Source organism: Rhopalosiphum padi, chromosome 1 (genome assembly GCF_020882245.1).
Source record: "Rhopalosiphum padi isolate XX-2018 chromosome 1, ASM2088224v1, whole genome shotgun sequence".
NCBI lineage: Eukaryota > Metazoa > Arthropoda > Insecta > Hemiptera > Aphididae > Rhopalosiphum > Rhopalosiphum padi.
The window spans coordinates 80,149,907-80,163,221 of NC_083597.1; the positions used below are offsets into that span (position 1 = coordinate 80,149,907).

The 13,315-nt window shown below is 29.4% G+C and overlaps 1 protein-coding gene across 3 annotated transcripts in view; it reads right to left on the bottom strand.

Moving 5' to 3' along the window:
- Window positions 1-163: 163 nt before the first annotated feature.
- The window catches only part of LOC132918123 (neuroligin-4, Y-linked-like), a 384,793-nt gene continuing 371,641 nt past the window's right edge, over window positions 164-13,315 (bottom strand). For all 3 annotated transcript variants that reach the window (XM_060979228.1, XM_060979226.1, XM_060979227.1), the window contains 2 exons: window positions 10,862-10,974; window positions 164-6,973 (listed from right to left, as the gene is read on the bottom strand). In XM_060979228.1, coding sequence (XP_060835211.1) covers window positions 5,796-6,973; window positions 10,862-10,974 — 1,291 coding nt within the window. In that variant the 3' untranslated portion in view covers window positions 164-5,795. The remainder of the gene's footprint in view (window positions 6,974-10,861; window positions 10,975-13,315) is intronic.

The window sequence follows — 13,315 nt, forward strand, 5'->3', positions numbered from 1 at the left end:
TTAAATAGTTATTTTTAACAACCACCGATGGTTTTACGTGTTCCACTTGATATTCTAAATATTTGTTGTTAGATATAAATTCAAAATTATTTATAAATGCACAACGGATATTTATTGAATATTAACATAATAATTATAATAATAATATTAATATTAATAATAATAATAATTTCTTAACAGTGTATAATAGTTACAATAACAACATTTTGATAGTTTAAGTTCACAATATTTTTTTTTAATTTTGTTTTTTTAACAGTGATAGACATTATACAAATATAATATTATAGATGCTACTTACAAAATAGTTTACAATAATAATAAATTATATATATATATATATATATATATATATATTAATTGCTAGTTTTTAAATATAAATAAACATAAAAAGGTACGAAAATTGTATTTACAAATTTTGGTAGTTCAATGAATATTTCATACAGTAAAATGCTTGCCTATCTGTCATTACACAATACAGATATTGATCGAGAACATAACAAACACCCAAATATTACATATAATATCAAAATATTAGTTAAATAGTAGCTATTACGTAAGGAATAGGTATCTAGCAAACTAATTTTTCTGAAAGAAAATACGCAATAAGTCATCTTTAAAATTAAAACAATATTCATAAACTTTATCAAATAATAATATTAAAATATTATGCATATCAATTAGTATTCTCGGAATATTGAAAACTACATATTAACTTTTAGTCAAAATCATTTCGACTGTAGAATGATTATTATAATACGAAAAGAAAACACTCGTTAAACTATTAAAGTATTTTAAATTAAAAATGCAATTTATTACACTCAACTTTAAATAATAAAAAAACTAATTTAATTAATATAGGTACAATACACCTATATAATATTGTGTATTATAATTTATAATATAGCGACGCGATTTCCATGTATGTACTTCAATAAATTATGCTCAGACATATTAAAAGTTTTCCGACAGCGTATTTCGCGAAATAATTTCAATATTATTATATTATCGTTCGGTTATCTACAATACGGTTAGCCATCTACCTGTCATAATACAATAAATATCGACAGGTAATGATAATATTATAGTGACACTATAGCAGCGGTTCCCAAACTGTGCACCGCGGTGCCCTAGGGGCACAGCAAGCACTTTCTAAGGGCACCGTGGTCTACGTAAAATTGGTTATCAATGAGTATTTTTTTTGTTCTGTCTTTCGTGTTATTCACAGCAGGTACTGTGGTTAAATTGGGTCGAAAAAAAGGCACCGCGGAAAAAAAAGTTTGGGAACCGCTGCACTATAGTAATACATAGGTAAACGGGGTTTTTTTTTTATTTTAAACTTAGTTCGTTGACACTTTGGGACGAGAACGTCATATTATTTTTGTTTAAGTTTTTATCGGGTTATTATTGTTTCGATTAAATACGTATTTACATAGAATTGGAGTCGATAAGATTATATTGAACAAATATATTTTTATAGTGTTTTGATGGCCGAATTTTAAAACAAAAAATGTAGTAACGTTGCAATAATAATTTATATTATTACACATTTATAATAATACATCGAATCGATTGCATGGATATTTGGAAAAAAAATAATTCAAAATATGTCTTTAAAAATTATTTGTTTAATGATTATAAATAATTACTAATACAAATGTATACGGTTTTCAACTGTTATTGGCTATGAAAGTCGTGATTAATAATGAAAATATAAATTATTAAACATAAAAATATCCAGGTATATTTATGTTGTTATAGTTATTATTACAAGATTTTTTTAGTAATGTAATATTTACACTATACAAATTTATGTACAAAAGTTGGTTATATTTATTACTTAGAGGTAATGTTTCATTACTCAATGGCATGAACTAAATTATTATTTTTTTTCTTAAATATTACCGTATATATTTATATTAAAAACCTAATTACTGCATGATATAATTTCTGAAAAATTCTATAAGTACCAACCACCATATTTTATACTTTTATTTAAAATCAATCAAATTTGTTTTAAATATATATTATTTTTATTTGATTCATAATGATTGTATAATAAAAATAAGAAGATAATATTATGTATATATATATAAATTTCTTTTTTAAAAGATTTTTACGTAAAAAAAATCACTTTAACCTTTCTGTTAAATAAATTATAACAAACTTTTAATACGGTCAAAGTAATAAGAAAAGTTTTTTGTTTTATTATTATGTTTGTAGTTCTAGAGAAAAAAACTTTTATACCGATGGTTCTGTAAAGGAAAAACCATAGGATAACAAGAATATTGTTTTTTTGTTTTCAATTTTACTTGTTCTTCTACATTATGTCATCAATTATCCACCTCCCATTTATTTAATTTTATGTTTTTTTACGAGCTTCAAAAAAAATCTTAAAACATATATACGAATATTCTAAAACGTATCTATAAGCGATAGATTAGTGGAATACGTTATTGAATCTGACTAAAAATTGTTATAATCATAAAATAAATCACTGCTGTAGAGTTTTTTTGGTGATAGTTTGTCGCAAAATTATTATACCTAATCATTGAAAATATTATGGTTTTAGATTTGGGCTCATAATATAATTGACATGTGTCGTGGTTGAATATCTAGTTATTTAATCAAAATAAGGCTAATTGTGTTTCGTGGATGTCGACAAATTCGGATAATGGTTTCCGTGATTCATTTAATTAAAATGTACATATAATTGTACGTGTGATAATAATTCACAATTGTTCAATCAATTAATGAATGTATGCCAAAACGATAAAATTACCTATCTTCCTGTTTAACATTTTATTTTTAGTTTTAGATCACAACGAAAGCAACATTTGTAACCACAAGTTTAACTATCAACAATAAATAATATGATTATTATGTTGTTTTTTGCGCATATACATGTGTATGTGCAAACAATTGTCAATAATTTGCTGTATGGAGCACAAATAAAAATGATTTAGTCATAAATTATTTTTAATTCAATTACAGTGTTCCACGATGAAAAAAATCGTTTAATTTCCGATTGAAATTATCATGATTCAAGTTGATCATAATGATTATAGAGTGCCTATACTATTATTATGATATCGTGAAATATCATAAATTCAAAAAATTATAATTTTTTTTTTACAAAATATGAACATGTACTCGTAGTATACTATTTGCTTAAAAAAACATCAAGATTTATATTCAAAATAAATAGTTATAAAATTAACTAATACGGTCATCACAAAAAAACAATATATAATAATACTAGATACGTATACAATATCGGCAATTTTGTCAATGACTGCTGAAGAATATTCAATTACGTTGATGATGATGACGAAACAAAATAAATAACCATTTATTATTCTGGTATGGCCATCAACAATAATTCATAAATCATAAAAATATAAAATAAAATAATATTAGTATATAATTAACAGAGTAGTAGGTGAAGTGATAAACTATTTGTAAAGTTAATAAGATATATTATTGACTCAGATATTATAGGTCTATGTCTATGTTTTTGATCAAATAGATAGCTTCTGGACTAAATAGCAGGGAATCTCTGACAACTAAAGATCTTTCCTCTTTGGTAGTTGAACTACCAAGCAAAGGAATAATCTTAGATAGCTGAACTATCTTAACTGATCTCTCAGACTCGCAACAGAAACATCAGCAATGAAAACTTGTAATATACTTATAGTATTATGTACCTACAATGAAACAAAATAGCCAGAAATATAATACGGCGCGTGAACTAGTATCCAGATTCAATGCAATTATTCTAATTAATTTTATAATTATTTATTTTTGGAAGTCAAATGGTTAATGTCAGGAGTCCTTCCGTCCGTGTGGCGCAACCGAATAACTCATTAATATAAATTATGTTTTTTTTTATGCTCGCGTTACTCTCGAAGTGAAATATAATAACAATGACGGTAAACATTGTTTTCTGAAAAATCTACTACGATTTGTATACTCGGCGGCGTAAAAAACTAAAATCAAATAATGTGAAGTGAATTGATATTACTTACGCTGTATGTCGATTGACTTTATCCAGTGCGCACTAATTACTACTATAATATAACATGATATTATATTTTAATCTAATAATGGGCCTATAATAATGATTGCGAACATAAGATAAATCGGAATTGTTGAATTAGATTATCTTCTTAAAATACACGCGTTGTTGCAGGCGTGTGTCTACACGTGTATATTATGTAATAATGTTTTTTTTATATATTTTATAGCAGGTATAGGAAGTTTTCTTAGAAATATATGTATAATTTTGACATATATGGAATATAGAGTGCGCCGGAAATGCGTATAGAGCGTGAAACTATAATATTATCTACCTAAAGTATTGATAAAACAGACGTAAACGTAACGGTAGACGAATTAAAGTCACAATAACAAAATATTATTGTTTTCTGTGGTACTGGCGGGTAGTTACAGGTTGTTATAATATTGTATCAGATTTTAACTTAAAATTTTAAATTCAACGTGAAATCAATAAAGTAAATAATACAACAATAGTTAAGACATTTTATTTGTTTACTTAAATATCAATTGAAAGCTATAATAATAAAGTTTAGTTGAATAGTTAAAATAAAGTTTATATTTTTTAAACGGATGTAAATCAGTTACTCTAAAGTTTATATCAACTGTCTATTTAACAATAACAAAAATATATTTTCCATATTTTAGTTCTTCTCGTTTTTTATATTAGCATTAATTATTTGTATTATTAATAAATATGTACTGTTCAAAGAGTTTTGTTATGTCGCATTTGTTGAGCAGCTTTTACTGTTTGATTTGATAGTAGGTACCTACATCAACATAAAATATTATGATGATTTTTTTTACAGCTTAACGATAAACCTACTAGAGTCATAATAAATCTCCTAACAAATGATGAAATCATCGGATTTAGGGGAGTTCTCTACTTCCTCGACATTACATAATATACGATTTAACAAACAACTTTTGTTTACCTATTTGAATTGTCTGCTAGAACTTATATAACACGATCGTTAGAAATCAAATCTTTGTTATCATGATATTTTTGAAAACGCGAATTATAAATAAGTCGAGACATGTTTAAATTGCAGAATAGGTACAAATATTATATCGTATATAATAATATCGTATCTGACGATCGGACTATATTAGCCACCGTCGCTCGTTCGGCATAAAACTCTCGACGTGGACACAAACATATTACAATAGGTAAGAATAAGACTACAAAACCGTTGGGTTTTATAGTTAAACGCGATCGCTCATACTAAATATATTCTATTAGAATAATAACATTATAGTGCTATATTCTATTTAAGACAAACGAAACAATATAATAATAGTACAACACCGTTTTCTATATTATATACGACAGAGACGAATCATCTGCGTAATATGATATTATAATAACGTGTATCGAAATAAACGATTAAATAATATGTGATATAATATTTATATTATTATTTACACGGTAATGATACCACCAACAGAGGTATACGGTATCATAAGAGCTCGCGGTACGAATACGTCATAAGCTCGACACGCGTGTTGACCGGCGAATCGCGTCGGAGGAGGGCCATCCGGAAGTATGTTTGGCCGCGGTATTATTTTTTCAAGCCGGAAGTGTTACGTCATATCTAATGTCAAGTTATTATGATAATCGCACGGTCGACCACAACCGCAACAACGACACGACGATGACGTAGTACAACGACCGCCGTACTTCATAACACACCGCGGACTGTGCTGATAGGCATGCGCAGAAGAAGCGACCTGAGCGACGGTCAGACCCTCATCTCGCTCATGGCGGCCACGGGCATCTTGAGCGTACCGGTTTTGGGCATCTGACCAATGCCCACGCCCTGCTGCACGAGCAGCGGCTGCGACTCCTGCGACTGCACTCCCACCGACGACCTGGGCGGCGGCGGCGGTTTGGGCAGCGTGCCGTGCACCAACGACCCGTTGGGCGGACAGCCGCCCCCGCCGATCATCTGGTGGTCGTGCAAAAGCCTGGACGACGGTTTGGCCGCATTCGGGAACGTCATGTCGTGCCCGGCCGCCGCGCGCACCGCCGCCGTGGCCGCCGACAGCTGCTGTTGTTGCGCCGTCGCCGCGGTAGTTGACGTCGCAGACGCGGTCGTCTGCGGCGGCGGCACGGAGTGTTGTGCGGTCGGCACGTGGTGGTGATGCATGTGGTGGTGCTGATGGTGGCCGCCACCGGTGCCGTGATGGTGGTGATGTCGCTGTTCCATATCCACGGCCACTGCGTCCGCGGCCAGGTGCATCTGCTGCCCCGGTGGATGGTGATGGTGCTGCAGATGATGATGGCGCCCGTCGTAACCGCCCGCCTTGTCCACCGTCACCGCGGCCGACTGTCTGTCGTCCGGCACGGCGGCCGCCTTGTACCTGACCGAGTCCTCCTGGCCGCCGGCCGTCTGCTGGTGCTGGTGCTGCTGGTTGTGTTGTAAGCATTTGAACCTGTCTTTCTGGTAGCATATGATCACCAGCAATAGGCCGTTGAGCACTAGCAGCGACACGCCGAGCGCGATGGTCACGTGCAGCGCCGTCGAGTAGGCCGCGTAACCGGCCGCGCCCAGCGTGGCCAGCGCGTCCTCGGCCGACGTGGACGCGTTAGCCGCGTTTGAGCCGCGCGCCGGTGGCAGGCAGGTGGTCGCTTCGGCAGCTGGCCACTGCGGCCGGCCCGTGGTCGTCAGCGACTGCACCACCTCGGCCACCGTGCCGTTTGCCGTGAATCGGTTTACCGTGGCCCGCTGGGGCGCGCGCCTGGACAGCGGATCCGGCCGCACCACGCCCTCGTACAGTTCTGCGTCGTCGTGGTTCCGGAACAGGTTGTGCCGCAGCATCACGTCCTCCATGCCGGCCCGGTGCAGTTCCGGTATGAGTCGCAGCCACACGGACAGCTGGTGCGCCCGGAAGTGGTTCTTCATCCGGGGCTTCATGCCTGTAATCATTTGCGAATAGCTGCATTAGCATAAACCGAACGTCGTGGTCTACATTGTTATTGTGTAGGTATTATAGCTTTTTATAAACGCACCGGCATATTATGCGGGCAAAATAATTCAATATGATATAATATTTAAAAATTTAAATGAATAACTCTACTCTATCCTTTTAGAATCTAAAAAATAGGTTTATATAATATATTATGTTTGTGTATTTTAAAGTGTATAAGCATTAAAACAATGTATGAATTTTAAATCGCATCATCACCGTTAAATAGGGAAAAAAATCATATAAATAATAAATTATGATACATAATATATTATAATATATTGATAAGTGAAAATAATAATAATAATTAATAAAACTATTCAGTGATTTAAATATTTTATACTGGATAAAATATATTCTAAAAAAAAGACATTAATATAATCTTAAAAAAAAATATAATCCTATTAAATTTATTAGGTAAATATAATAATAACCTATTATTATTATCAAATATAATTGGGTTTTAATCCAAATTTTAAATATTTTGTTTTTTATTATAATTTACTATATAGCTGAATAATTGTTAATATTGGTATATAAAACTTGATATAATTTCTAACGATTATTGTAAATTTATAAAGAATTTTTTGTCTTTAGGTTCTAGACTCGTATCAAAAGTTCATGAACAAAATTATAAAGATTTCTGCTGCTACTGTATCATATGTGGTACTTGCAATATGGACGTGCTATTTTATTTATTCAATGACTGAATGGTGGAAAATGTAATTTATTTAAATGGTATTATATGCTAGACAATATGCGTGTACAATTTATTGACAAACGTCTAAAACGAAACTATGTAGAAAGTCAGTTTGTATTTGTATTGAAAGCTACTCAATGAAACTTTTGAACGTCTTCGTCTACTTCATATAACAATAAAAGGTTTTCTCATTAACAAAACTTTTATATAAAATAAACCACAATCGTCGTTCACATAATTAATTATGCGTAAGTATAATATATTTTTTAAATGCATCAATGTTACATTGTAAAAATATTTATATTCAAATATTAACCTTTGTTTAATACTATCAATATTCAGGCCCTGTAATCAAAATATCATTTAATTAAAAGTTTCGGAGAAAATCATGTATTGTTTCATCGTATTTAACGTAATACTAGTTCTAATTAAATTGAAATTACAAGCGCACGTAGTATTTAGTTAAAATACTTAAATACAATATAGAACTCGATATAATTCCATGCATTCCATCTTGACTAATTGGAAAAAATATTTACACGCCAAAAAATATAATATAAGTTTTGTAATTTATATCCACAGATGGTCTGGTGACGAAATGTTTAAGTTAAAGTAAAATATCAATATTATGACTTTATGTATTTTCATTAGTGTATACGGTTATTGAATAGACATTGCACTAATGTTTAAATATTATTTTGTTAGGGTTTCTATGTGAAATTGGAGCTTAAAAAATATTTATGTGTATATTTTAAAATAAATATATAGCTAAAATATGTACTTCTAAAAATATTATAGTAAATAATATACTTTACATGTACGATGTGTCCCTAGTTAAACTTTAAAGATTCATTTGAACAATTTTTTCAATTTTTCTTCGTGGCATGTTTATTATTACATAAAAAAAAATATCGATAGCAATAAGGTAATACTAACATATTGTTAACAAATTTCATTAAAACAAAATAGATTGAAATAGAAAATGCATTGTATTATCTCGTTATATTTTTTCGGATATTCCCACAATTATATAATAATATATTTATTAAAAAAAAAAGTAAATACAAAATACACAAGGAGTACAATTTTAATGTAAAAAATATATAATTATTATATTTATTATATTTTTATTTACTTTACTCCTTGTGTATTTTTTATTTACTTTTTTTTTTATAAATATATTATTATGTCATTGTGGAAATATCTGAAAAATATAACGAGATAATATAATGCATTTTCTATATATTTTTTTTATTGATGCTCATTGAGGTTTTTTCTTTTAAACCATTCAACATTTAGATTAAATGCTACAGAGTTTAATTTATTGGTTGATATGTTTCAAAAACTTAATTCAAAATTATGTACATATTTAAATAATTTTTGTTATTTGTATTTTTTACCGACTTAATTGGTTATTAGAATACGAAGGCATTATATATGGATTATTTAAATATAACTTCACTAGTCAATGGGATTTAATATACCTATTCTATGGAATATTGTTAATCGGTAGGATAGTTTTTAAAAATGGTTTTGCAATTAAATTTAAATATAAAATATATTATTACAATATAAATTATGCTAAAACTAATAATAATTAACATATTTAAAAAAAAATAAATGTATAGATAAACTAAACAAAAATAGAAACGACAAAAGCAGTGAAATAATAGCTCGACTTGCTAAATAATAAACATAATGTTTCATAATATTTTATAATTAATAACTATATGATAGAATGTAATGAATTTTATCAAGGAAATAGTAAAAATGTCATGTTTACATTAATATATAATTTTGAATAAGAATGGGAAAGAAACTGTCAATTTTAATTTTAGGAAATTGACATTGACGTACACAAAAAATGTTTCTTTAAAATTAATTAACAGAACTATTGACATGGAATTTATTAAGTAGATGAAATATTTAAAAACGTCCAAAGAGTTTATATTTATTGTACGTATCGGGTACCAAATGAAATTTCAAAACTGTCGATATTTACAAACAGCTATAAAGATTATAGGGCACAAGACGTTGAGGATGACAACTAATAATACCTAGTCTCAGTCGAAATAACTTCGTCGATCACACAAACTAATAATACACACCCACTGTTCAACTGACAAACTGTATTCAATTATATATATATTAATAACTGCGTATTCGTCTTTGGGTTGTAGTAGTAAATGGTAAGTTTGAGTTTGGTATCAGGTCTCGGGGCTGCAGGTGCTCTTTTAATGTGTATCGAGGAACTTCAAAATCAATACTTTCGTTCTAGGTACTATATCGTTGTATTTATAGACATGTATGATAATTAAATTTATAAGTTAGCTTTTACGCAATAGTTATACGCGGTTATAGGAGCGTTAGCAATTAATTGTCCTGGTATAACCCAAATATATTATTATAATAGAGATAAAAACAAAATAATTATAATATAAATTGAAAATATGATAAATTATTATGTATTATGTAAAAATAAAAAACGATTTAAGATATGAATATTTAGTTGAGACTATTCTCTGAAAAATCCCCCGTTTAATTCAAATAATAATAAAACATATTATACTACGCATAGCTACATAAGGCGTAAACACGATGAAACAATTCTGTGTGCCTTAATGGTAGTAATCTCACTCGTGTTGGCTTTATAGGTTAGAAATATAGTTGCAGTTAATCGTCTAAACAATTTCGTGCCAGTGGCAATAAATATTAAATCTCTTATTTAACTTACCAAAGCAAGAATTATTTTAGGAAATAATGTTAGCTGAAAACATTAGAGGAAACCAATTACACACTGAAAATTGCGTATAAAAGAGATTTCTGATCTCTGACAACGCTACGTTAGTTCTGTATTAATATATAATAATGTTAGATGCACGGAAAAGCAATAGCGCTGGATTCGTTTTAACGTGAGCTTCACAATTTTGAATGGTATTTCGGTTTGTTATAGTGTAAAATTGATGAGAAAGTGAAATGATAAAATAAATAAATAATTATAGTTTTCTTCAAACACAGTTTTGGGAAAACCAAATGAGAGATGAGTAAATAAGACAAGTATAACTACATTTCAAATTTTCAAATGGTAAGTTAACGAAATAATAATCTTAATGTCTTATAATATCTAATTTTACTCACTTATTTCTAAATACTTTTGATGCACCGGATCATATTCATCCCATGTGACGCTCCGAAACCTGTTCCGCTCTTTGGATCCGGAATCTGGCTTATCATCGTGATCGTTGGGATCCCTGGAGGGAGAAAAAAAATATACAATTTTAAAAATAATCGTGCAAGAAAAACGAATGTCAGGAGACAAATTTATTCACCATGGATATTATTCGTTTACAAAGCACATTTGTCTTTTAGACAACCGATAAGGACATTTTTTCCCATCTATCCTCCCCTACAGCTTTTACTGGAAACAAACAACAAAATCCCAAAAGCGTTTTCTAATTTCAAGGCCTGGGGTATATTTCAGTATTATCCCGATCGTAACCCTTCTACCACTAGCCTCAAGTGCAAGCCGATGTGTCCAGTGTATTAAAAAGAAGTAGGTTGGACACGCCCAAATGAATGAACATTTTATTATGTAAAAGGTCCATTTATCATTCAGTATAACATTTGCAAAGGATCTTCGTATTTTTTACTACACTGTTTTCGTATTAAACACGTACAAGAAGCAAATCGACAATCGGGACGGCTTAAATATGTCCAACGACAATATTAATCGAATTTGATTGAAATCATTCGAGATAATGATATATTTAAAATGCTAACAGCTATACATTTTTATTCAATTAAATTTTAACTATCAAGAAAAGGGATTTCATTTTGAATAACATGAAACATTTTCGGTCTTGAATATTGCTTTTTTTATTGTCTACCAAAATTGAACGCAACTGTTTTCCTCGCACCGGAAATTAATATTTAAAATCTACAGTAAAAGACATCAAACCTTGCTATAATAATATAATAAATATAAGTTATCATTTTAATTTTATTTATTTATTTACTTATATAGGTATATATTGCATGTAATAGTATAAGTATCAATAAAATTGTCGGTTCGTAAACATATATATATATTATATTTTTAGTTCGTGAGACATTTTTTTACTTACAAGTATTTTTGTTAATTTATTATTTTGATAAATGTTATAATTTAATATTTCAGTATCTTAAAAAAACGTATTTGAAAAATGCAATTATAAAATAATTAATTTTTTAATTTTTACATTAGGTCAGTACTTAATGGGTACTTGACGTAAAGTAATTGTTACCTTAAGCTATACCTTTAATGTATCTAATTGTTAATATAAATAGATTCAAAACTTTTGTGAATTGTATACCATTTCAAAACCGTGTACCTATATATAGTATTATGTATAAATAAATATAATTTTTAAAAGTGTATAATTTACTAAAAAAAACTATGGTTTTATCCAATAAAGGATAAACTGCATTATTTAAAGTCAGTGAATTATAGTAAAAAGCCTATTTTTATCATACCAAATGAATTATTTTATAACTGTTTTCAATCATTCCAAATAAAATTATAATTGTCTTAATTCGGTAAAAACAGAAAATACAAGTAAAACCATATTTGTACGTCTAATATTACATACTTTTAAACTGATAGTCTTAATAAATGTATACGTATATAAAAAACTAATAATTAATACCTAAGAATAAAAATTTATATTATTAAATACATTTTTTCAAAGTTAAAAATAATTTTAAGAGCATTTATTTAGCTAAAAAAATGTTCTATTATAAGTGAATTAAATCGTATTTTTTTAAGGTATTTTTCTTGTTTTTTAGATCATTTAAATCCGTTCCCTAAATTTTTAATATAATACGAGTATGTACTACAAATTAATTTACATTAATATGATTACTTCTGACTTCGTAATGGTTGAAAATTAAGTTCGTTTACCTTGTCTAAAAGTTTATTTAATGAAACTAAACGATATTAAAACTGTCAGCGTTGTAGATAGTTCTGAAATAGAATGTATGAAGACGACCATACAAATGTATAGTTAGAAATTAAAATAAAATCTATAATTTATTCAAAATTTAAAATTTTAAAATTAATAAAATGTTTACTTGTTGCCAAACTATTCACCTATTTGATATGATGATAACGTGTCATATAGACTTTAAATTTAGATACTATTGACAGTGAGTATATTCACTACTGTACATAGTACTTATATAACATACCTAGTTGCGTGTCGAAGTAAGCTTTTTTGAGACAATTACCTGAATTACCTCAAATCCAAAATAGATAGGTGGAAAAGTGGGTATTGGGTAATGAATTTAGTGCGATAAAAAGTTTTTAATAACAATATTTATATTATTAAGTAAAAAAAAAAAATGTAGATTAATAACTGTGGTCAAATGGTAGTTTTCCTTAGGTCTAAATTTGTTCAGCACGATACTAACTGATTAAGTCTCTTAGAACCTTAGAAACTAATTATTCATTGTTGACTTTAAACTCAATTGGTCTTTAAAAATGATACTAATAGTCGTTGTTTTGTATAAATTAAATACTGATTTTTTATGTCAATCTGTATGTGTTATTTTAGT